This window comes from Dasypus novemcinctus, chromosome 31, assembly GCF_030445035.2.
Source record: "Dasypus novemcinctus isolate mDasNov1 chromosome 31, mDasNov1.1.hap2, whole genome shotgun sequence".
Classification (NCBI taxonomy): domain Eukaryota; kingdom Metazoa; phylum Chordata; class Mammalia; order Cingulata; family Dasypodidae; genus Dasypus; species Dasypus novemcinctus.
Genome location: NC_080703.1, coordinates 34,878,068 through 34,904,413, shown reverse-complemented (window position 1 = coordinate 34,904,413; position 26,346 = coordinate 34,878,068). Strand labels below are relative to the sequence as shown.

Genomic DNA, 26,346 nt, shown 5'->3' with positions numbered 1-26,346 from the left:
AAACAGGCAGTGAAGAGAATAGCACCTTTTGATGCTCTTGAGCTACAGGTAAGAAGGCACCCACTTTTTGCTCAGTGGAGATTTTCTGAGGCTAGAGGCCAACGCTTGCTTTTGGCAATTGTCAGGGATGTTATAAGGTAGTAGTCAATCCGGGAAGAAGGCTCTTGAGAAAAGGATTTTCAGTTCTGGCGATATATATAGATCTTGATTTGCTCCTGTTTTCTGGGGTTTTATCACAGCGATTTCTTTGAGGTTGCTTGAGGTGCTCTGGACTCTCACTGTCCCACGGAGAGTTTAGGGCACCTGGTCTGCTGGTTTCCGCCATCCAACTACACACCTAACCGGGCAATAAAGTTCAAGCGACTTGGTATACACCAGGTCTGTTCCTTTACTGGGGGAGGAGGAGGGGGGGGTGTCTCTTCAGCCCTGTCTGGTCAGGACACCCCGTCCACACACAGCTCCAGCTCGAGTCTCTACAGAGGATGGGTTTAGGAACAGCAACCTTTTGGCACGAGGGGCTGGGGCGGGAGAAATTGCTGGAAGCTGCGTGCGCATATCAGGCGCGCTTATATTTTAAAGCGACTGTTTGAAGATTATAGGTCGCCCTAAAGCCACTCACAGACCCTTCGAGTGTGCCTTGAGGAGGAAAAGTGCAGCACACGGCCCCTCCCCCCACAAGTCCAAGGCTAGATGGCCTGGAGCTCCTGGCTCCTGGTGTGCTCGCTGGGCCTCGGGGCGCGACCAGGCGAGGGACACGGCCACTCGGAGGTCGCCCTGCCCTTCGGCTCGCTCTGGGGAAAGAGTCAGCCTCGGCCCGAGCGAACTTTCCAGCGCAACGCGGAGTTCTCGCTCCTCGAGGCACGCGGCGCGGCTCGCGTCCGAGCTTGGGGCGGCGTGTCCACGGGGTCAGCTCCCGGAGCTGTTCTGCGAATGCTGCGGGCTGAGGGGGGCCCGACGCCTCCCCGCCCCTCGGCCGGCGTGTCCCTTTAACGCGCGTGCCCGTCAAGGTCTCCGCGCCCCCGCCGTCCCGCCGGCCTCGGTTTCCCCACCTCGCGCGTCCCCGCCGCGCCTCCCCGGCGGCCGGGCCTCGCCCACGCCAACCCGCCGCCCGCTGGGGCCCCGCCGCGCCGCTCCCCTCGCCCGCCCCGCGGGCCCGCCGCCGGCCGCGCGCGCGCCTCCCCTCCCCCTCGCGGCCGCGCGCCGGGCGGAGGCGGGGCCGGCGCGCGGCGCGGCCGACGTGAGCCTCGCGCTCTCGCGGTCTCTCCCGGGCGCGCGCAGGGTCGGGCGCGCGCGCGGACGGCCGGGCGGCGGCGGCGGCGGCTCCCTGAGGTGGCGGCGGCACTTTCCCGGAGTCGGGGGCGGCCACGGCGGCAGCCGCGGGCAGCAGCTTGGCAAGCCGGCGGGGGGCGGCCGGGGGCGGCGGCGGCGGCGCTGAGGGTGAGTCCCGGCGGCCGGGAGCGCGGCGGGAGGGGGGGGGGGGCAGGCGTGGCCGCGCGGCCGGGGGCGTGGGGCGGGCTTTCGGGGGGCCTCCCGGGCCCCGCACCCCCGCCTGCGCGCGCTCGCTGGGGCTGGGCTCGAGCCCGCCACCTGAGCCGCGTCCCTCCCTGAGGTACCGCCGGGGCCGGCGTCCCTTCCCCCCGCCCCGGGGCCCCCGCTCGACCCCGTGCCCCCCGGGTCTCGCCCGCGCCCCTCTTACCCTCCGTCCCCGCCCCTCCCTCCCCGCACCCCTGCTCCCGCGGCTCGCCTCTCAGTTCCCCATCCTCCGTGGCCCTCCCGGCCCCTGCCCTCTCCCCTCCGCCTCCTGGAACTAAGTCTCGGCAAAAGTGCGGGATCAATGCCGCGGCGCGCAGCGCCCGGCTCGCTCGGCCGCCGGGTCCCCGCGTGGCCGAAGCGCCGCACTCGCCGCCGGCCCCCGGGCGCGGGGCGTCGCTGCGGGCGCCCCCGGGGTGGGCTGGGTGCGGGGAGGGGCTTTTGTGCTGCCCGGCGCTCGTCCCAGCGCGGAGGGGAAGCCCGGCTCTTTCTGGTGTCTTCTCTGCAGCCCGCACTGGCCGGGTTTTGAAACTGGATTCCTCCCCCACGGCTCCCCCTGCCCTTCCTCGCCCTCCTCGCCCTCTCTCCTTTTCTCAGGATGTTTTGATCCTGTTGCCTTTCCCATTTCTAATGAAGATGAAGCGTAGCTTCTTGTGGCTTTTTTTTTTTTTTTTTTTTTGCCCCCCCCATCAACCAGAAATGTCCAATCCATCTTCCCTTAAGGAAATTAAGGCCGCCTTAGAAAGACATCCTGCCCGGCTCGGTGGCCGTTGGACTTTATTTGCATCGTTTCGAGAGTCATCATTAATGTGTTGTCTGTTCTGTAGAGTCTACTCATATTTTAATTTAAACGTACAAAAAGCAAGGGTCAGGGCTGAGCCTCGGAGGATCTCGCGCTTCAGAAAAGATTTTTAAGCCCTCTTAGTTTTTTTTTTTTTTTTTTAATCTCTGACTTTGTAAAAAGTCTGTTTCTGAATGTGATCATTCAGCCGGGACCTTGGGAATCCAAATATTTGTCTTGACTCAGTTTGGATGCTCCTTGGCTCTTGGGAGTGTTTTTTCTGTCGGCTGATGCTGGTGATGGAGTGTTTTCTTATGTCATGCTACATTTTCCACTTCTCCGCCCCCCTCACCATCACCCTTCCCCTCCCAGCCTGTGATCTCTTTCCTCATTTTAAAAAACCGGTGTTTCCAGTATTATTTTATGCATAAATGTCTTTACACTTAAGTTAAAAGCTGGATATTGCCAGAAGACGTGTATGTAATATAAATTATTTTACTTTACATTCTAGGAAAACTTAGAAACGTGAGTAGGAAGACAAACAGCGAGATTTCATATGATAGAATTAAGCATTTCCCTGTTATAAAAACTGAGATAAGCACTTGCTTTTGCAGTCTAATGCCATGAGATAAGGTTTGTCTGGACAATAACCAGGACTCATGGAGTGATTATAGTTGCTTTTATGTCATTAATAATATTTATAGCCACATCATTTCATTGTTATGAAACATGTGACTTACATTGATTATTATTAGTGATTTCTAGGACTGTAATTACAGCATAAAGTACATAGCTAATACAAACAAGCTTTGACAATTTGTGTGCATAAGAAGGAACAATTTGTAAACTCTTAATAAAATGCATTTTAGGATAGGCTACTTTATTATTTTGTTTTTGTTTCGAAAACCAAGTTTTTGTGGCCCAAAGTAAAAATAACAGTATAAATAACTTAATATCTTTGAAACTATCATTGGAGAGTAGCTCTCTCTTTACAACCCTGGGATTTAAATTTATCTTTTCCCTAGATTAGATAATTGGATCAGATTAGCTATTTAGGATTTAATCTTAGTAAAAGATAATTTTAAAATGTTAATTTAGAAATTAATGTTTGAAGAGTTTTAATTCAGGATTTTTCATTCATTTTTACTTGAGAGAGACAACACTAGTTTATACTTACAACTCATTAAAGTGACTAATTTCCTTCATAAAAATTAGTTGCACCTGAGTGGTACAATAGTTTTTTGCCCTATAGGTTTTCTGTAATTAGACATTGAAAACACAAAGCAAGAGAAATTTCACGTATTCTTGATAACTAATCTAGAGAGATGAAAAGTTCATTTGTGAACGTTTCTTTATTATCTGTGGCCTCAGATAAATTTGTCATTTGGTTAAGATTTGGATAAAATAAGAAATCTTAGGTCAAAAGTGGAAATAAAATTTTCTTCTTTATTGTGAAACTATAGAAATGATGTTTTCCTTAAACTTTTTATTTTGAAATTATTTCAACCTTAACAGGACAGTTGAAAAATAATACAAAACCCACACAGAGAACTCCCAACATCCATACCCCCATACCAGACCACCAATTTTAACATTTTGCCACATTTGCTGTGCCTTTCTATCCATTTATCTATCATTCCATCTGTCAGTTTTCTAAACATGGAGAATATCATGCTCCTTGAAAATTTAACACTTCCATGTACATTTCCCAGAACAAGGGTATGCATTATGTAACCATCTTAAGTACCGTTATCAAGTTCAAGAATTTTAATATTGACATAAAGCTTTTGGTCTATATTCCGATTTTTTTTTATGTCCTTTTGTGCCTTTTCTTCTCCATTATTACATCCACATCCAGTCCAGGATCATGTATTACATTTAAATGTTGTCTCTTTGGTTATTGTTTTTTTGTTTTTTTTTTTAGATTCTGAGACCATGTATCCAACATCAAATTTCCCATCTTGACCACACCCAAGCATACCATTCATTAGGATTAATCACATTCACAACATTGTGCTGTTGACCACCATCCCTCATCAGAACTTTCTATTTTGGCATTTTTAAAAGGTGTTTTTATACTTCTCTAGTGAGACTAATTTCTAGTTTAGTTGTCATCTGATATTCTGCAGCAGTTAATGAAATTTTGGTTTCAGATTGTATCACTGAGTTTTTTTATGAAATAATATGGCATTTTTAGACATAGTATATAAATGGACATACATATGAATATTGAGAAAAACGTGGACTTTTTAACTAATGTAATATATAACTGAAACTCAACTAACATTGTTTATCGAATTATAGTAAAATTATACCTGAAATCTCAGTGAAAAGTTTTATTTCATTTAGATTTTCATATATTTGTAATGTAATGGATTGCTGGTTTAAGATGTACAAATGATTTTTCACTCATTTCACATTTCTTGAAATATTGCTGGTAGCATGTGCTTTATCAGTGGTCCTTTCCCTGAGACTGGTTCTCTTTTACATTCCCGTGAATATCTGTTCTAATATTCTCTCATGTTCATACTTGCAAGGTTTTAAGCTTCTGATATATTTTAACTGAAAAATAATTAAAAGAAAAGTCAATGCTAAATCCAAGCAGAAGAATTAAAGTGAAATAAAAATGAAGAAAAAAAAGCAAAAAATATGTTAGGACTATTAGCGCTAGACATGAAACACACTGATATAAAATTTCAGTATTCTATTAAGTGACTTCAGTGTTCATAAAAGATGCCACAGCTGTGGAGACTAATGCTCTCCATTTATAGAATAGGTAGAAAAGCAAACAGAATTTCCATCCACGTGTTTCAAGCTGCTTGGGAGGGCCTACTTTTGTTTGGTGGTGGGGTTGAGAGGGGTGGTGGTGTAGTGTGGGGGCAGTGTCTCATTAAGGCATTGGGTATTTTAGCTCTCTACTTGTCTGTGCTTCCAGATTCGTCTAATCTCTTGTAGTCTTTTTGTTTTGACTTACTATAAAAATTTAAGTCCTTTAAAGGTCTGTATTACAGAATCACTTTGGTGTAGAGCACAGCAGATTACAAGTTAAATCTTGGTTGATGATGAATTTTCACCCATGTCCGCTAGCCATTATTTGGACTAATTATCGTATGAAAAATAGTACTTTATTTGAAATATATATTTTTCTACTATTAATTCTTCTTGGTCATTTCATGAAAGTTTTACTTCAAGTCCTACTTTGATTAAGAGTAATATAGTATCTTTTTCAAAAAGAATTTGTTCAATTTATTTATGATTTTTCAAGATATATTTTGTTATTAAATTCTTAAATATAGGTAGTATTGTTTTTTAAATATTAGTTTGAGAAAAAGCAGAAGAAATTCCAAAAGCTTGTGATCTGTGTTTTTGCATTTAAAAAGGAGAGGTATCTAATAATAAGAAATTATTAGTTGACAGTACCTTGGTGGTCACAGGGACATCTAGAGTCTGGGCACTGACTTTGTTGATTTGTCTCTGGATTTGTCTGTATACTGTAAGCTAGTATTCATATGCTCACACTCAGAAATTGATTATGCTAGAATGACCGTTAAGAGGCAGTATTCCTTTTCATTTACTGGAATTTTTGTGTCTGCTATCTAGGTTATAACTGCTACCTAGGTATTGAGGTTTTGAGGGAATTGAGTGGGTAATCAGAGAGCCGCTTGGGGAGAAGGAATGTAGTGCAAAGGGAATTTGAAAGCCTTGAGGGATATTGCATCCAGACTGAAAAAAAGAATGAATTCTTCAGTGTCTTAATATGAGTCTCCATCTCTTGTGAAACATAGTTGCTTGGTATATTGCTGGATCAATGCTGACATCCTCATATTGTTCAGTTTTTATTTAGAATCCATGCAGCCAACGGTGTTCTTCTTTCACAAAGTTTACGTAAAACAGTTGACTAATTTGGAGGGTTTTAGCCCTGACCCAGCCCTGAGGATATATTGGTAGGATGTGGATGTGAAGAAATTATCCCTAATTCTCTGATCCAATGGCTCTTTACACTAACCACTGTTAGGATCTTAGCAAGTTGGCTTACCCACTAGACCGAATTTCTCACCGTTGTGGGACCAAAGGGCTAGCATAGTGCTTGCTAGAGATTAGACCCTCAATTCTCTCAATCATTTTTAAAAATAGAAGCTGTATTAAGGTGTAATTCATATACTGTAAATGTCACCTTTTAGAAATGTACTACTCCTTAGAATATTTATAGAGTTATGCAGCATCACTATTTATCTAATTTTATCACCGTGAAAGGAAAGCCCATTCCCATTATTAGTCACTCTCTATTCTCCACCCTCAGCCACCACTAATCTACTTTGGTGTCTATGGGTTTGGATTTATCTGGACGTTTCATATAAGTGGAGTTATATATATAAGATTGTGTTCTTTTGTGACTGGCTTCTTTTACTTAGCATAATGCTTTTTGGGATTCATCCACGCTGTAGTATGATTAGTATCCCATTCTTTCTCTATGGCTGACTAATATTCATTCCATGGTTTGGCTATACAGTAATTTGTTTATTTATTAGTAGATGGAATACATGGTTGTTTCCACTTGTTTGTGATTATGATTAATGTTGCTTTGACCATTTCATGTACAAGTTTTGTAAGTTTTCATTTCTTTCCTCACTACATTTTTTTTTAAACCATTGACTTGTACACTTTATTTTATTTTTTTAAAGATTTTTCCCCTCCCCCTCCCCGCCCTGCTGGCCTTTGTCCGTGTCCATTTGCTATGTGATCTTCTGTATCTATTTCTCTTTTTGTCTTCTCATCCTCTCCCCTAGGATTCAGAGGGATTTGATCCTGGGGACCTCTGATGTAGAGAGAGGTTCCCTGTCAATTGTGCCACCTCAATTCCTGGTCTCTGCTGTGCTTCACTTTGACTCTCCCCTTCTCTTATTTGCTGCATCATCATCTTGCTGTGTGACTCAGTTATGTAGGCACACTGCACGGGCACTGGCCCACCATGCGAGCACTTACCTGGGCACTTGGCTCACCACGCAGGCACTCACGTGGGCACTGGCTCACCACATGGGCAGTCATGTGGACACTTGGCTCATCATGCGGGCCCTTGCGTAGGCATTTGGCTCACCACACAGGCATGCCCCCTCCTTCTCCCCTGCATCAGGAGGTCCCAGGGATCGAAACTGGGCCCCCCTACACGGTAGGCAGAGGCCCCACCACCTGAGCCACATCTGCCTCCCTCTCCTCATTACATTTCGAATAGATGAAAGAAAAATTTGTTAACTCCTAAAGTTGTTTATTTCGTAAATGATGACCTTACCTTTTTATCTGATTTTTAAAAGATTTTTACAATTTATTTTATATTGTGTTTTACTTGTTCCCTTTGAGGCTAATCTTGTTCTGAAGGTACTGTACTGCAGTGCTGTCCCCCAACTGAATAAATGATTTTTGATTCTTTAATCTAGGATATAAAATGTCCACTGAGGCACAAAGAGTTGATGACAGTCCAAGCACTAGCGGAGGAAGTTCTGATGGAGACCAACGTGAAAGTGTTCAGCAAGAACCAGAAAGAGAGCAAGTTCAGCCTAAGAAAAAGGAGGGAAAAATATCTAGCAAAACAGCTGCTAAATTGTCAACTAGTGCTAAAAGGTACCCCAATTATTGTAGCTTTTATTTTTAGTATCAATTTATCAAATTATTGTCTTAAGTTCTGTTTTTCTTTTGCATTTACACATTTTTCTTGAGTGTATACCATGAAGCTCATGGATTTTCTTTACCCTTTTGGTATTTAAAGTCTGTTAAACTGCATGGAAAGTTCATAAAATAGATAATCTCTTTTTGTGTGTGTTTATATATTGTTAGGTGAGCAAATACAGGCCTGCATGTAAAGGTATGATAGGTTGATTTATAGTTACTTGACCATAAATACTTTATTTTCTTCAGTAACATAGTATAGAGGAGGAGTCTATTGAAATAGTTATCGAATGATAGTGCATTTTCTATTACTACCTGTTGATAAAGTCAGAAATGTATCTTTCTTTCATTATTTTAGGCAGTGGTTCAGTCTTTTTGATATACTTTTTCTCTAGAAAGAGAATAGATAAATCTTGAAAGTAGCTATTTGAATGATTATCGCTGCATCAGACACTTATGGTGATTGACGTCATTGGACTCAGCAGAGGGATACCACTTTAGTATTGTTTGAATATCTCTTAGAAAATAATTTTTAAGGTAAATTAAATTTCGTAGAATCTTCCTGCTGATCCAGTGACTTTTTTATGTTCTTGCTTTCTTTTAATACTTTTTAAAAAATGTCAAATAGGGAGTGTAAATAAAAGCAGCTTCTAACTTTTATGTGTAGTGAAATGTGTAAATGTTGAATGATAGCTTTATGTATTATTAGATGGTGTAAGTTAGAGGGAGTTCCTTTCCCAAAGATCAAAACCATTATAGTCTGGTAGACTTTGCTTCCCTCTGGCCTTGGCAACCCACATGCCTAGGAAGAGCCTTCTCAGGCTCCCTGGTGGGATGTGACTCTTCAGTAGAGATGCTGGGATGGTGGTGAGTGGTTAGCTACTCATTCCAAGGGACTAGAGTAGTCAGTTTCTCCTGAGGGGTAGGTTGCTGACCCCTGACCTCTGTTGAAGAGTTTTGTAGAAAGTCAGTTCACCCAAACTTTAAACCTTCATGCTAGGATATGCCAGGATGGGGAAGAGGGTTCAGTTTTCTTTTGCTGATACACACAAAGTCCAGGGGGTGGGGAAGGCCTCAGCTGGCTAGGCATTCTGTTGCCTGGCTACAGCATAGAATGTCTTGCTGCTGGGAAATGGGGATTGGGGTTAGAATCGATGAGAAGAAAGGTGGGGATTGGAGAAAATAGAACATTGAGGTGAAAGAAGGGAAATTGGATGGGGCTGGCTATAAGAGATGTTCTTCCGGTACAGACTGTGGCCCCATGTAAATGAGGAAGCTCTAGTGCAATCCTTAGCTTCTGATAGGGATTCCACAGGGCCTTTTCAGCCCTGTTCAGAAAAGGGCTGAACAGACCTGTTGGAAGCAGGGTCTAGAAAATGCTTTTGCTGGGCCTGTGCTCTGTGCAACTCCTAGTTAGCAAAGATTTCTGTCCTCCTTTGTGAGGTCCTGCCCTTTCCCCTGGCTGGTGGCACTACTATCAAGTACCTCAAAATCATGTTTCTTGGATGATCAAAGACTAAATTCCGCCTGTGTGCGTGCTATGTAATATGTGAAAGTGAGAATTGGCTGAATATTTCAAATGGGTCACCTTTTATTTCATTTTACTACAGTGTACATAAGGAACAAATTATACAGTCAAACCTAGTGATGATTTCATGGGGTAAAAATAAAGAAGATGTTTTCCTCCTCTTAAATAGGGGATAAAACCTAGTTAGGCAGGGTTGTAGAAACTTAGAGACGGTGTGTTTAAAAGATCCAGGATAGTGCACGAAATCAGAATTGGTATTATTAGTTGCACTAGTAAAAGTAAGACCTCCTTTGTGTTGCTTCCTGACTGAAAGAATCAGTCTGGTGTTAAGATGATTCTTGTGAATTGTGATTTTCAAATTGAGTCATGGTCTCCAGCTGATTTATGATAGTGTCTGAAGAGAATTAGTCCTTTATTGTTTATTTTAAATACAAAATGCTGCTTCATTATGAATTTAATTTAAAAAAAAAGCTTAATTCTTCCCCTCCCCCTCTTCCCCTCAACTATTCAGTTGATAGTAAAGTTAGTTTTTTCCATCCTCCTTTTCCCGTCTGCTTAAGTTCTAAGAACTAAGAAAAAAATTGGAAATTACTGTCCATCAGAGGAGACTGTAAGAATTCATGAGATCCCCATGCCTTTTTAATTCACTACTATATCTACAATGCCTAACACCACAGAGTCACAGTGTTTGTTTACTAGTTACCTTAGAATGTTAAACTTATTGTGGGGCTTGGATCTTCCATGGGTATTGGAATCCCAATATTACTGCAGTCAGAAGATTCAAAGTTAGAAGTAGTTTTAAAATAAAAATTAAATTTATATTTTATTACTGATACTTGATTTTTATTCAGATGAGAAGCCTTTTGCAAATAGTGTCATTTTATTAGATAAACAATAGAGGAATTTAAGTCTCTAGAGTCAGGCAGATCTGTGTTTGCATCTAGGTTCTGACACTTAGTAGCTTTGTGATCTTGGATGCATATAGTTTAATACCTCTAAGTCTATTTTGTCTTCTGTAAAATGGGGACAATAGGGGCCCTCTTTACAAGACTGTCATGAGGACTAATTGTGATAAAGCTTTTACTTGGCTCATAGTAACCTCTCAAAACTTAAACTGCCAGCTAAAGTCTAAAATGGTATTTTTCAGTATAATTTAAGTCTATTTGATACCAACTTTAGGAAAATGAGATATATGTTAAACGCTGGGAACTTAATGCTGTCGTTAAATACTATTGTTAAATTCTCTTTGTAACTGAAGAAAAGTGTTAATGCACATGGGTGCTCGTTTACTTTAATATGTATAGTTGTAGAATTACTAATTTGATGTAACACGTTTTCTTGAAAATCTTAGTTTTCAAGTGTTACTAAAAAGTGATGTATTATTTAGAAAAAATTTAAGTGGTTATTTTATTTCAATAATGGTATAAGTGAATTTCTGTGCTTTTTTTAAAGTTAGGAGGAAGGAAAATTATATTTACATCTTTGATGTCTGCTCTTTGACAAGAATTTGTTAAAAAATTGGCATAAACTTAGTATAGTCTGTTCTCTTGATATGTCTGTATCACTTTTATATTTGTATGTATTTGGAAAATAGATCTTGAAGTCAGACAATGTCTACAGTGACAAATTTTGATGAACTTGATTAAATTGACTTGTCAGTTCACATAAGCATCATTTTGAGATCTGGACTGAATTGACTCTCCTGCTGCTTTTGTGTGTTGACACATTCTTAATGTGGATTTTAAATCAGATTGATTCCAAATTAACTTTGTTTAGGAATTTATTGGACACTCAGTGTAGTACTGTTATAGGAATGCATTTGGTTTCAGACTAAATTTTTATTAGGTTGAGGGAAAGGTTGATTTTATTGAATACCAATGTGACCTTTTATCATATAGGCTCATCTGAGTTTACTGTTTTTCATATGAGAATGAAGAAGTACTGTGTATAGAAATAAATAGTATTTTATAATGGCTGTATTTTCTTGATTCCAAAATGTACATTTTAAAACCTTTTAATGTTTCTGAAATCATGAGGCATCTTAACAATAGATGTGACAACAATTTAATTGATGGTGTGTCTTAAAATCAGTGGTTGCTTAGAATCACAGTTATATAGTATTTTTTAAAATTCTTTTTTTAAAAAAATTTTTAAAGAAGCTTTAGATTACATAAATGTTACTTAAAAAATATAAGGGATTCCCATATGCCCAAATCCCTCCCTCTTCCACACTTTCCCACATCAACAACATGCCTCATTAGTGTGGTACATTTGTTACAATTCATGAACATGTATTGAAGCATTGCTGCTAACTATGGATTACAGTTTGCATTAAGGTTTACACTCTGCCCCGCACAATTTTGTAAGTTATGACAAAATATACAATGACCTGTATCCATAACTGCAGTGTCATGCAGGACAATTACAGTGTCCCCAAATGCTCCCATATCACACCTATTCCCTCTCCCCTTCTTCAGAACCTCTGGCAGCCACTGCCTTTATATCAATGATAAGAGTACTTCCATTGCAAAAGTAATAATAAGTCTATAGTAGAACAATAGTAAGTCTACTTTAGTCATTGTTCATTCTCCAATCTTCAGGATTTTGGGATGGTGATGCCTATTTTGCTTCTAACAGGGAGCTTAGATCCCATGGGACAGATGGATGGAACTATCTTGCTTGCATTTGCAGACACTGTCTGTTCCTTCATCATCTCCTTGTTGTCTTGGGTGAGTCCAGTGAACTGGCGAGTAAGTAGGTGTTGCAACTCTGCTGAAATTCAGGGCTCAATTGGCACATGGACGAATCAAAGGTTTAAGTCTCTGGGACATATATTTATCAGTATAGTGCTAATTATAGGCTTAAGGAAAGGGGGCAGAGGAGCCATGGGTAGAGAACCTATGAATGAGTCTAAGTCTGTTACACCGGGAGCATCAATTCCAAAGTAAGGCCCACTGACACGGTGCCGAATTCATGAGTTTGTCTGCCCTGCTTATATTGTCTGGATGTCTCTAGAGCCCTCAGGAGCCCTGCTGTTTGAGGCACTGTTTACTGTGACAGTCAATGAGATCCTGTTGAGACATGCATAAGCGTAACCTCTGGAATGACCTCCTGACTCACTTTGAAATCTCTAAGCCAAAACTCATTTGTATTTACCATTTCCTCCTTTGAACAAGGTCTTTTTCTAGATGCATTGCTGGTTGGCGCTTGGTAATAATTCCTCCATACCTGGGAGGCTCATCCCCGGGAGTCTTGTCTCATGTCAGGTGGTGTGTGGAAAGTAGTGTGTTTATATGCTGAGTTTGGCTTAGAAAGGGGCCACATTTGAGCAACAAAGAGGTTTTCAGAAAGTAACTCTTAGGTATTAATATAATACTAGGCTAAGTTTCAGTTTCACAAGAAAAGGTTCATAAGTACAATTATCAATATCATGCCCCTGGCATAATGGTCTGTCTTCCTTCACTAAGCACTGCCCTCGTACTCAGGGGATTCTTGCTGTGTCTATTAGAGAATGTACCAGAAATCGCCAGGATGGGAATTCAGTATTCTTTTGGTTATTTTGTGGATCTCCACCCACCAAGGCAATGCTCCATGAACACTTGAACATATTCATATGCCTTAGCAGCATGCCCCAGGTGAACCTCCTCTCATGCATCTCCCCATCACTGGCACCCTGCCCCAGTGATCTTCCCTTGCCACTGTTGACTCTTCTGTGATCCAAAACTTCTCCAAAAATGAAGCCAACAAAATAACCAAATAAAATTAATAAGAAGATGAAATAATAATTTAAAAAATAACTAATAAAATAAAATTTTTAAAAAATTGAAATAATAAAAAAATTTTTTTAGACATTGTGTCTTTCATCAATGTAATATCTCTTGTCCGGTATATACAGTGACATTTTCTTCCATTTATTCTCCCAGTGTCTTTTTCATTTTCACTTCAGAGAAGTTTTATGATACAGAAAAGTCACATAGAGAATATTGGAGAGTCACATATACTGATGCCCTCTCTATTTTCCCCTCTCCCCTATTAGTAATATTTTACGGGAAGTGGACATGGCTCAACTGTTAAGAGTGTCCACCTACCATATGGAGGGTCCAGTGTTTGATACTCAGGGCCTCCTGACCTGTGTGGGAAGATGGCCCACGCTGCAGTGCTCCGTGTGCAAGGAGTGCCGTGCCATGCAAGGGTGTCCCCTGTGTAGGGGAGCCTCATGCGCAAGGAGGGCGCCCTGCAAGGAGAGCACAGCCTGCCCAGGAGTGGTGCTGCACACACGGGGAGGTGATGCAGCAAGATGATGCAACAAAAAGAGGCACAGATTCCCGGTGCTGCCAAGAATGCAAGCAGACACAGAAGAACACACAGTGAATGGACACAAGAAAGCAGACCATGGGGGAGTGGGGGAAGGAAAAGAGAAATAAATAAAATCTTTAAAAAAAAAAAGATTCGTCCATGTTATCCTGCGTGTACTGTATTCCTTTTTACAGCTAAGTAATAGTCCATTGTATGTATATACCACAGTTTACTTATCCATTTATCTGTTGTTGGACATTTGGGTTTGCTTCCAACTTTAGGCAGTAGTGAATAATACTGCTGTGAATGTTGGTGTGCCTATATCTGTTCGTGTTCTACACCCAGCCATGGGATTCCTGGATCATATGGAAGTTCTATATTTTAGCTTTCTGAGGAATCACCAAACTATCCTCACAATGGCTGTACTATTTTACATTCCCACTGGCAGTTGATAAGTATTCCCTTTCTTCTATATCATCTCCAACACTTGTAGTCTTCTTATTTTTTTATTAGCTGCCAGTCTAATGGGTGTAAGATGATATCTTATTGTAGTTTAGATATGCATTTCCCTAATAGCTCATGACTTTGAGCATCTTTTCATGTGCTTTTTAGCCATTTGTACTTCTTCTTTGGAGAAGTGTCTATTCAAATCACTTGCCCCCCCCCCTTTTTTTTTAAGAGATTTATTTTTTATTTATTTCTCTCCCCTTCCCCCCCCCCCCCATCCAGTTGTCTTCTCTCTGTTTCCATTCGCTGTGTGTTCTTCTGTGACCGCTTCTCTCCTTATCAGCGGCCCTGGGAATCTGTGTTTCTTTTTATTGCGTCATCTTGTTGTGTCAGCTCTTTGTGTATGCGACACCATTTGTGGGCAGGCTGCACTTCTTTCATGCTTGGCAGCTCTCTCCATAGGGTGCACTTCCTGTGCGTGGGGCTCCCCTACGTGGGGGACACCCCTGCGTGGCATGGCATTCCTTGAAGGTATCAGCAGTGCGCATGGGCCAGCTCCACACTGGTCAAGGAGGCCCGGGGTTTGAACCGCGGACCTCCCGTGTGGTAGGTGGACGCCCTATCCATTGGGCCAAGTCCGCTTCCCTACTTGCCCATTTTTAAAGTGGGTTGTTTGACTTTTTATTTTCAAGATGTAGATTTCCTTATATATGTTGGGTATTACGCCCCTATTGGCTAGATGGTTCCCAAATATTTTCTCAAATTGAGTAGGCTACCTTTTTACTTTCTTAACGAACTCCTTGGAAGCACAAAAGTTTTTAATTTTGAGGAGGACCTGTTTATCTGTTTTATCTTTCATTGCTCGTGCTTTGGGTGTAAAGTTTATGAAATCATTTCCTACTACAAGATCTCATAGATGCTTCCCTATGTTATCTTCAAGGAGCTTTATGGCCTTGGCTCTTATGTTTAGGTCTTTGATTCATCTTGAGTTAATTTTTGTATAGGGAAAGAGATGGTGATCCTCACTTATTTTTTTCGATATGGATATCCAGTTCTCCAAGCACCATTTGTTGAAGTGGCCATTCTCTCCTAATTGAGTTGGCTTAGTGGCCTTGTCGAATATCAGTTGACCATATATGTGAGGATCTATATCAGAACTCTCAGTTCTGTTCCATTGGTCAGTATGTCTATTCTTATGCCCAATACTATGCAGTTTTGACCACTGTAATTGTAGTTTGTTTCAAAGTCAAGTAGTATGATGCCTCCAGTTTCTTTTTTTTTTTTTCATTACGTCTTTGGCTATTCGGGCCCCTTGCCCTACCGCATAAGTTCCATAGTTAGCTTTTCCAAGTCAGTAAAAAATGCTGTTGTAATTTTTATTGGGATTGCATTAAATCTGTTAGTCTGGGTAGGACAGACATCTTAATGATGTTTAGTCTTCCTATCCATGTACAGGGAATGTTCTTCCATTTATTTAGGTCTTCTTTGATTTCCCTTAACAATGTTGTATAGTGTTCTGCATACAAGTCCTTTACATCTTTAGTTAAGATTATTCCTAGGTATTTGATTATTTTAGTTGCTATTGTAAATGGAATTTTTTTCTTGATTTCCTCCTCAGATTACTCATTATTGGTGTATAGAAATGCTACTGATTTTTATGCATTAATCTTGTATTCTGCCACTTTACGGAGCCCATTTATCAGCTCTAGAAGTTTTGTTGTAGATTTCTCAGGGCTTTCTATGTATAGGATCGTGTCTCTGAAAATAGTGAAATTTTTACTTCTTCCTTTCCAGTTTGGATGCTTTTTATATCTTTTTCTTGCCTGAGTGCTTGAGCAAGTGCTTCTAACATAGTGTTAAATAAAAGTGGTGTTAGTGGCATCCTTGTCTTATTCCAGTTTTTAGAGGGAAAGCTTTTAGCCTTTCACCATCAAATATGATGTTTTCTGTGGGTTTTTCATATCTACCCTTTATCATGTTGAGGAAGTTTCCTTCTATTCCTATCTTTTGAATTTTTTTTTTTCAGGAAAGGTTGCTCTATTTTGTCAAATGCTTTTTCTGCATCAATAGAGATGATATGTGATTTTTCTTTCAATGAGTTAATGTGGTGTATATTGTTGATGGGTTTTCTTGTGTTGAACCATTTTTGCATATCAGGCATGAAACCCACTTGGTCGTGATGTATTATTTGTTGATGTGTTTTTGAATTCGATTAGCAAGTATTTTGTTGAGGATTTTGGCATCTAGGTTCATTACAGATATTGGTGTATGGTTTTCCTTTTTTGAGGCCTCTTTGTGTGGCTTTGATATTAGGGTGATATTGGCATCATAGAATGAGTTACGCAATTGTAAGCATCTATTTCTCCACTTAAGTTTTCTGGTGTTTGCCTCTTGTATTTTGAGGTGCCCTGGTTAGGTGCATACATTTTTATGATTGTTCTTTCTAATTGATGTATTACCCCTTTTATAATATTTAGTGTCCTTCTTTGTTTCTTACAATACTTTTGCATTTAAAGTCTATTTTGTCAGATTCTAGTATAGCTATTCCTGCCCTTTTTTGGTTATTGTTTGCATGTAAAATTGTTTTCCAACGATTCACTTGCAACCTCATTGAGTTCTTGGGTCTAAGGTGAGTTTCTGGTAGACAGCATATAGATGGGTCATATTTCCGTATCCATTTTGCCAATCTCTGTCTCTTGATTGGAGAGTTTAATCCATTAACATTCAATGTTATTACAGTGAAGGAATTATTTACATTAGCCATATTTTCTTTAGGTTTATATATACCCTATGTTGTTTTTATTTCTCTTTTTATCTTTTTAGTTATTCTTACCAATAATCTTTATTCCTGTACTTTCCTCCAACCCTCTCTCTCCTGTTTTTTTCCTTTCAACCTGCAGAACTTCCTTTAGTATTTCTTGAGGGTCAGGTTTCTTGTTGACATACTCTTAATTTCTGTTTATCTGTGAATATTTTGAACTCTCCCTCATTTTAGAATGCCAGGTTTGCTGGATACAGAATTCTTGGCTGGGATTTTTTTTTTTTTATTTTAGCATATTGACTATGTCATACCACTGCCTTTTTGCCTCCATGGTTTCAGATGAGAAATCAGCACTTAATCTTATCGATCTTCCTTTGTACATGATGAAACTCTTTTCTCTTGCTGCTTTCAGTATTCTCTCTTTGTCTTGAATGTTAGACAGTTTAATAAGTATGTGTCTTGGGGTAAGCCTGTTAAGATTTATACTCTTGAGGGTGTGCTGTGCTTCCTGGACATGTGCATCCATGTGCCTCAAAAGCATTGGGGAATTTTCAGCCATTGTTTCCTCCAACACTGCTTCTGCCCCCTTTCCATTCTCTTCTCCTATTGGGATGACTATAATTCATACATACATTTGTGTGTTTCATGTTGTCATTTAAATCCCCAACATCCTTGCTGGATTTTTTCTATATTTTTATCTATCTGTTCTACTACCTGTCTGATTTCAGATGTACTGTCTTCAACATCATTGATTATTTCCTCTGCCTGTTCAAATCTGCTGCTATGTGTTTTCGGTGTATTTTTGATTTCTTGCATTGGGCCATTCATCACCATCAGATCCATTATCTTTTTATGTATGTTTGTAATTTCTTTAGTATGATTCCCCAGTGTCTCCTTAATATCCTTTATCTCTTCTTTCTCTTCATTAAGTTAATTCATCGTATTTATTTGGACATCTCTGATTAGTTGTTCCATGTTTAATACAAAGGAATAAGAATAAAAAGGGTCAAATAGAAAATATGGAACAAGAAACAAAATCGAGGAAAAAAATAGAATGAATTAAAAGGCCAGAAAGATGAGAAGAGAGGAAAAGGAAAAAAAAAGAGAAAATTTTGAAATGAAGGCCAAACAGGAAGAGGTGGAATGAAAAAAAAGCAACAGAAAATAGATTATAAAAATGCAGGGAAGAAAAGAAATAAAGTAGGTAGAAAAAATAAGTAAAAGAAAAAAGGAAACAGAGAAAGAGGAAAGACAACAAACAAGAACCCAAACAACAACAAGAACAAAAAAACAACCCAGGAGAAAACAGTCTTCCCTTTTAGGCCCCTGTAGCAGTTTGATTGATAAATTCCAAAAAGAAATATTGGATTGTGTTTGTAAACTGGTCTTTTCCTGTGGACATACGATATTATATTGGATTCAGAGTTTTACTTAATCAAGTAAACCTCTTGTGTCAGTAGGGTGTTGAGTACCCGCCCCTTCCTTGGTGGGTGGGGACTCGCAGATAAAAGGCATGGCAAAGGACAGAGTTAGGGGTTTTTGATGTTGGAGTTCTGATGTCGGAGTTTGATACTGAAGCCTAAGTGGAGCTCCAGGAACTAAGCACAAAGAGGAAAGAGAAGCAATCCCCTGGAAGGGAGGAACCCAGGAAGCCTGAACCTCACGGATATCAGCAGCCATCTTGCTCCAACACGTGAAAATAGACTTTGGTGAGGGAAATAACCTATGCTTTGTGGCCTGGTATCTGTAAGCTCCTACCCCAAATAAATGTCCTTTATAAAAACCACCAGTTTCTGGTATTTTGCATCAGCACCCCTTTGGCTGACTAATACAGTCCCTCAGGACCTGCTCAGGCTGCTGGTTCTCATTAGTCAGTCACCTTGCACCTCCCTCCACAGATGATGTACCTGGTTTTAAAGAATAAACATTTTTAAAAGAGCAATAAAAAATAACAGATCTAAGACCAGAAACAAGAAAGAAATCTGTCTATATGTTCGTGTCATAAAGTCCCAGCTGAGTGCCTGATGATAACCCAGTGGATTCCCTTCTCTTAGGAAGTCCTGGGAATTAAACCAGGGACCTTGTATGTGCAAGGCAGGAATTCCCCCACTGAACTACACTGATCCCACCGGTTAAGTAGGCTTCTGAAAGCTTATCTGTGTCTTCCTGCCCCCCATTCCCTCAGGCTAGTTGGGGTTCTAACAGTTTGCCAGAGCCGCACTGGTTAAACACCTATCTCCTCCCATTCAGTTGGTTGCAGTGAGGTTTTACTTAGGCTATTTGCCTTGAGGGTGGGGTATATATGCCCTTTCCATCCTTTCCTTTGGCTTCTTTGTCTGTCTCACTTCCTCCTGGATGATACGCAGCACTTTCCTGTTCTAAAGAACCCCAAAGCAGCTCCCTCGGGTAGGTTTTTGCCTTTTCTCCATGGTTTTTTTGTGAGAGAGTTGAGCTTATTGGCCCTGAGTAAATTATTAAATTTTCTTTAACCCAAAGTGTGTGTGTGTTTTTAAATATGACAGTACATAAACACTACATATTTCTGAACAATTTATCCAGTATGTTAATGTTAAAATTAATGCCTCATATATCTTTTCCACTTTGTATAATTTTGGTACCATATTCTTCACTTGTCAGATTGAATGACTCATGATTGTTATGAGTTTTTTTAAGCAAACGACAGTCACACAGAGTACTTTTATTGTACCCTTACTATTCCTAAAATAGTTAACAAGTAAAAGTCATACAAACTGAAATTTAGTCAATACTTTGCTCCTGATTTGTCTCAGCAACTATGTGCAATTTCTGACTTCAATATCTTGATAGCTGAAGTAGTACTGTTAGGTGGAAATTGGAAATTTAGGAAATTGTCAAGTTGATTTATGTCTAAAGAAATAATTTTGTCCTAAAAGTTCTGATAAATGGGGGGCAGGGAGCTTGTGTGATTTAGCAAGATAAAATTGCTACTTTACCAGGGTACAATATTAGTTTTGTTATTAATATCTTTTATTGGGGACTGATAAAACAGTGATACAAAGAATTCTGTGAGATTAATTTAATTCACTTTTAATGGTCTGAGATCATGAGATGAAAGGTACACTGTAAGTGTGAATTATTGTTTCTTTTTTATTTTTCCTCAACATGAAGACAATGCCTGGAATAGCTACCATTCTTATCCCACATGTCAAGACTGAGAAACTTAATACATACCATAATCACAACTTTTGAGATAGAATTGAATTTCTGTCATCAAAAGCAGCAGGATATCTTGCAACTGTTGAAGCAGCAATTCTTAGTCTGATCTTTCTGTCTAGAGAAATGCAACCATTCTTATGTAACTGTGGCTCAAAATATACTATATCGATTCACCACTCAGAGTTGTCAAATTTATCAGTAAATTACTTTTTGTATTGAATAATATAGATTTGGAATTATAAACATCTGGAAGGATTCAAGTCCATTATAGAATTCTATGATAGAAAATTATGATTTAATCTCTTTTTTTAGGAGGTACTGGGGATTGAACCTGGGACCTTGTACATGTGAAGTGCTCAGCCATTAAACTACACCCACTCCCCAATTTAATTTTTAATTTTTAAATTTTTTTATTGTCTTCTTTTTTTTAAAGGGTACATAGATCACACAAATGTTACATTAAAAAAATATGAGGTTCCCGTATACTCCATTCCCTACCACCCTACTCCTCCCACATCAACAACCTCCTTCATCATTGTGGCACATTCATTGCATTTGATGAATACATTTTGGAGCACTGCCGTACCACATGGATTATAGTTTATATCCAATTAAATTTTTTAAAAAGTGCTACATAAGCATAAATGAAGGTGTGTTTCTTATTTGAAAATTCAAAGAAATTATTTTATTTTGACGTTTTCTTTGATACTTTAGCATGTGGTTTTGAATGCTTATTCTTTTGGTTCTTTTAGTTTAAAAACAATTTATAGATTATGGAAAGATAGTGGAGTAGGAATCTCCAAGGATCAGTCCTCCATCAGAGAAAATCGTCAGGAAATATCTGAATCAACTATTTTGAAAATCCAGAGTCCTGGAAAAGTGGGAGAAAGGGGGTGGTAAATTATTATGAAATACTAGTAAATTGTGCTCTGTGTGCGGTGGTTATCAGGACCGAGCTCCCTTTCTTGCAGCAGACATCGGTGGAATCCAGCTGTGATGTAGCTTACTGGTGCCAGTGAGGGACATAAAAATCTACTTCCCTGAGATCTGGGGTTGGCTTGGTCTGATTGCTGATCATGGCTTTTGACTAGCAACTTTGAATTGCTGGGGGGATTGGGGAGCGTGACTGGCAGCTCCAAGGGTGGCCAATGTTCCAACCTGCCCTAGACAAATGTGGTGGCAGAAACGTAAAAGACCATATACTTCCTCAGAGTTGTGGAGAACAGTTGAAGGGCTGCATTTGTTGGGCAGGTCAAGAAATCGCAGCTTTGGGGAGTCATCAGAGAACCCCCTCGTGTCCTTCCTAACCTCTTCCTCATTCTTTCTTTGGGGCAGTTTCAGGGCAGTCAGTGTTCTTTTTGTGGGTATCTTGCCTTGTTCTGACTGGGAAAGTCTAACATGGGAAACTCCTCTCCAGTGTCCTCCCCCCACCTCTGCCAGAATTCACCATTCAGGCAAAAGCAGCTTGAGACAGGACAGCAGTGTAAGAAACAATTGAGGCAGGTGGCTTATGAAAAGGTTTACCTGCTTTCAGTCCTTTAAGTCTGGCAGTGAAACACCTGAGAGAGGGAGAAGGTCTCCTGGGAAGTAGAGGAGGCCTTCAGACTTGTAAATGGAGAACTCCTAAATCCCTAGCAAGCACAAGCCTAGGACGAGACATAGGCCCATAAAAGCTGAAAGGAATTGAGTGGATCTTCCTGATAGGAGGGCTGACGTTCAAGAAAATATCTGTCGTATTACCATCTGATTACAAGCTTAAGAAACAGACAACACAGGGACTAAATTCCAGAATTATGAACATTTTAAAATATTAAAATGTACAGTGTACAACAAGAGATTACAAGACAGAGAAACAGGAGACAGGATGATGCCTCAATCAAAGGAAGGAGAGAAAATTTCAGAAAACACCAAAAACACCAATGAAGAAGACCAGACTGCGGACATATTAGACATATTAAACAGAGACTTTAAAAAATGATAATCAAAATTCTCAAGACAGAGTACTGAAGAATATCAGAAAAATAATGAATGAACAATATGAGGATGTCAATAAAAAGAGAGCAATTTTATAAAAGAATCCAAACCAGAACTATTGAAGTTGAAGACCCCAATCACTGAAATGAGAAATTCCCAGGAAGCTCTCAACACTAGATTGGAGCTGGAAGAAGAAAGAATCAGCCAATTTGAAGATAAGACAATTGAAATGAGTCAGGCTGAGAGTAGAAAGGAAGAATTATAAAAAGCAAAGCAAAAATAAGCTAAGAGACTTGTGGGATACCATCAATTATACCAGTATACATATTATTGGAGCACCAGGAGGAGAAGAGAAAAAGAGGCAGAAGGAATATTTAAAGAAATAATGGCAGAAGATTTCTCAAACATAGCAAAAGATGTGAATATGCACATCCACAAAGCCCAGAGAACACCAATTGAACATTTTTCTGCTATAAAAAAGAAGTTCTGATATATGCCACAACATGGATAAATCTGGAAGACATCATGTTGAGTGAAATAAATCATATGCAGAAGGACAAATTTTGTATGTTTTCAGGTATATGAAATAATTAGAATAAGCAAACTTATAGAGTAAGAATATTGAATATATTTACTTAGGGGATAGGGTGGGAGTAGGGAATAAGGAATTTAGGCATAAAAATATACAGAGTTTCTGTTTGGAATGATGGAAAAGTTTTGATAATGGATGGTGGTGATGGTAGCACAACATTGTGAATATAATAGCACTGAATTAATATTTGTGGTTAAAAGGAGAAATTTTAGGTTTTAAATATGGTACTACGATAAAAAAAATTTTTAAATTCTGTTTTTAAACTACTCAACACAAACTGAACCCCAAGTTAAACCATGGACCATTTAGTTAATAGTTAATAGTTAAAAATGTGCATCCATCAATAGTAATAAATGCTCTGTAGCAATGCAAGGTGCTAAGTTAGGGTGATATATGGGAAACCTGTATTTTATGCATGATTGTTTTGCAACTCATACTTCTCTAATTAAACAATTTTTTAGAAGTTATTCATGTTTATGGCAACAAATTAAACAGTATCGCGGCGTTTATTCTGTACAGTCTCTCTATAGTTCCAATTCCATTCCTTTTACGCAAACTCTTAGTCTTTTTTTTTTCAGTTCTTTATTTTCTGCTTAAGTCTAAAAATGTGTCTTATTTGTTGAATTAATTTTGAATAATATCTTTTAGCTCTGCCTTGATTAGGAAGATTTAATTTGTTTACCTGCTCTTCTTTCCTTTCTCCTTCCCAGTTAATGATGAAAAGATTGTTATTTTTGTACTTTAAATAATATATTTAAACTTCCATATTTTGTTTCTTCAAATTTCCACAGTATTTCTTGATTCTACATTTTGTAAAATGGAGATATTAATACCTTATTTCTTCCTTCTACTACTCACCTCTATCCCCCATCCACCTTTAGCTGGTTTCTGTTAACTACTCTTAACTTTACATCTTCATGGCAGGTAACATTTACATTGTGTAGTGCAACTACAACTCATTTTCTGTGCTTCACCTGTAAGTAAAAGACCAGACTGCACATTTGTTCTGTCAATATTTATTGCCAGAGCTAAGTGCATGCTAGAATTAGATTTACTTTCTTACATATACAACGTCATGATCTCTGCTGGGCTGCTCAATGACATTTAGGCAAAATAGATTAAATCTTATTTTTCCCCTCACATCCTTCCTTTACTTGATTAAAATTATTTCACATTTTTGTTTACTTCATATTTGAACTATGATTTTGTGTGACTTTCTTTCTTTTGAGATTTCTTTTTAATTTTCTTGCATAATGTGTCTTTATTATTTACTTTGAAGTCCTCTCTTGGTTGTATCGTTTTGTGTGATTTACACCTATCTTCTTTGTCTTCTAGAAATGTATTAGACTTTGTTATCCATTAGTGAGCATCCCCCTTCCCTCTGCTGTTAAAGGTTTATTCCTTTCTGTGTTTTTGTATCTCCCCTCCCACCCCCAGTGGAGTCCTTGAAAGGGTGGGAGGTAATTGTATGCTCAGTTTGCCATCTTTAACATGAATATTCCATACAGTTTTTTTTTAAAGATGTATTTTTTATTTATTTCTCTCCCCTTCCCCCCCCCCCCGAGTTGTCTGCTCTCTGTGTCCATTCGCTGTGTGTTCTTCTGTGTCTACTTGTGTCAATGGCACCTGGAATCTGTCTCGTTTTGTTGTGTCATCTTGCTGCGTCAGCTCTCCGTGTATGTGGCGCCATTCCTGGGCAGGCTGCACTTTTTTTGTACTGGGTGGCTCTCCTTACAGGGCGCACTCCTTGAGCGTGGGGTTCCCCTACATGGGGGACACCCCTGCATGGCAGGGCATTCCTTGCATGCATCAGCACTGCACATGAGCCAGCTCATCACACGTATCAGGAGGCCCTGGGTTTGAACCTTGGACCTCCCGTGTGGTAGGCAGATGCCCTAGCCATTGGGCCAAATCTGCTTCCCTTCATATAAATAGTTTTAAAGTGCCTGTTTTATACTTTTGTGTGTGATCCAAAAAAGATGAGTCTTCTATCATTTAAGTATGGGCCATTTGTATTCATATACGTGTAAATATAGAATCCATGTTAGAAGGAAATCATAGTGCTTTAAAGATAATACAGATTATGGAGTTTATCCTAGTTAACTTTTATCGAATTGAAAACTGATGCAGAGAGAGGACAGGTATAGGCAGTCTTCTTGCCTAAGGACTCTCAATCAGTGGCACAGCAAAATTAAAGTGAGAGATTTTGGACCTTATATTTGTCTTGCTCTGCTAAATAATGCCTCTCTTATCCTTTTTTATAATTGCATGAAAACATTTATTGAAATTTATCAATGACAAACAGACATAAAACTCAGAAGTTTGTCTCTTCTGAGGGGGAAGAGAAACTGGTGCAGATGTTCTTTAATACAGATGGAAGTAACACATCACTTCTAAAGCAGTCTAAAACAGTCCAGAAGAGGAATGTGGAAGCAAACCTGTGCATTCACTAAGAATTTGCGTCATTTCATTTTTCACTAGGTAAGAAAATACAATTTTGGGTTAGTTTCTCCGTGCTCGGGTGTATGATAAAAAAACAAAAACAAAAACAACAAAAAAAAACAACCCAGCTGGCATGCAGCAATATCTCCTTGACCTAGGTCTGTAAAAATATTCTACGTGGAAGTACATGTGGAAGTATTCTCTTGTCATTTTGTAAAACAAAGACTAATATTTTACAGACCAAAAATAGGACACCTTTTTTTTTTTTTTAAAGAGGTTGGAATTTAAAGGTTTGCTCTTCTAATTATAATTATCAAATTAATTTTACTTGGGACTCACAAGCCTGCCATTTCCAGCTCTTTGGTTCTTAAGAGTGACATCAGAGTCATCTAGGTAGAGTGAAGACTACCACCGTCTGTGCATGGAAAGGGGGCATGAGAGAGAGGGAGTATCCCCAAACCAGTGCCAAAATACACTGTTACGTTGCTGTTTACAAACTAGGATGTTTGATGCCTCTAGCAGGCCCAGGAAATGAAGAAATCACATGAACTAGAATGAGACTCAAGATATGGCTGGTGCTCAGCCTCTCCTGGGTTTTGATTGAGTAACTAAATTGAGGTCAGCCGTGGCCTTCTAACTAACACGATTTTGGGAAATACCAAGAAATATCAAGAGACCTCCAAACTATCGTCTTTGAAAGTAAGGAACAAATGCTATTGGATTTACAGGAGCAGAATCACACCAAGATAAAATAAGGGGAAAAACCATGAAGATAGTTCATTGAGTTTTTTTTTTTTTTTTTTTTTTTTTTTTTGTGAGGTACCAGGTCCAGGGATGACCCCTGGACATCATATGTGGGAACCTGGCACTCATCCACTGAGTCACATCGTCTCCCCTGAGTTGGTTATTTCATTTGTTTGCTTGTTGTTTTTTGTTTTTGTGAGGCACTGGGGACAGAACTGGGATCTCCCATATGGGAAGCAGGCATTCAACTGTTTGAGCCACATCTGCTCCCAGTAAAAATAGTATTTTTTTCTATGCACTCCTTCCCCTGTAACCCCCAGTGCACTTTTCCCCTCTCCTTCCCACAGCAACTTTACAATCCGAAAAAACAAATTTGGGGTGGGGTAAGAGGAATA

General features: G+C 39.7%; 1 protein-coding gene across 1 annotated transcript in view; it reads left to right on the top strand.

Annotated features, from left to right (window-relative positions):
- Positions 1–1,293: 1,293 nt before the first annotated feature.
- UBE2E2 (ubiquitin conjugating enzyme E2 E2) overlaps positions 1,294–26,346 on the top strand; it is a 368,066-nt gene continuing 343,013 nt past the window's right edge. The window contains exons 1-2 of the mRNA XM_058290675.1: positions 1,294–1,437; positions 7,744–7,927. Of these exons, the coding sequence (XP_058146658.1) occupies positions 7,752–7,927 (176 nt within the window). The 5' untranslated portion in view covers positions 1,294–1,437; positions 7,744–7,751. The remainder of the gene's footprint in view (positions 1,438–7,743; positions 7,928–26,346) is intronic.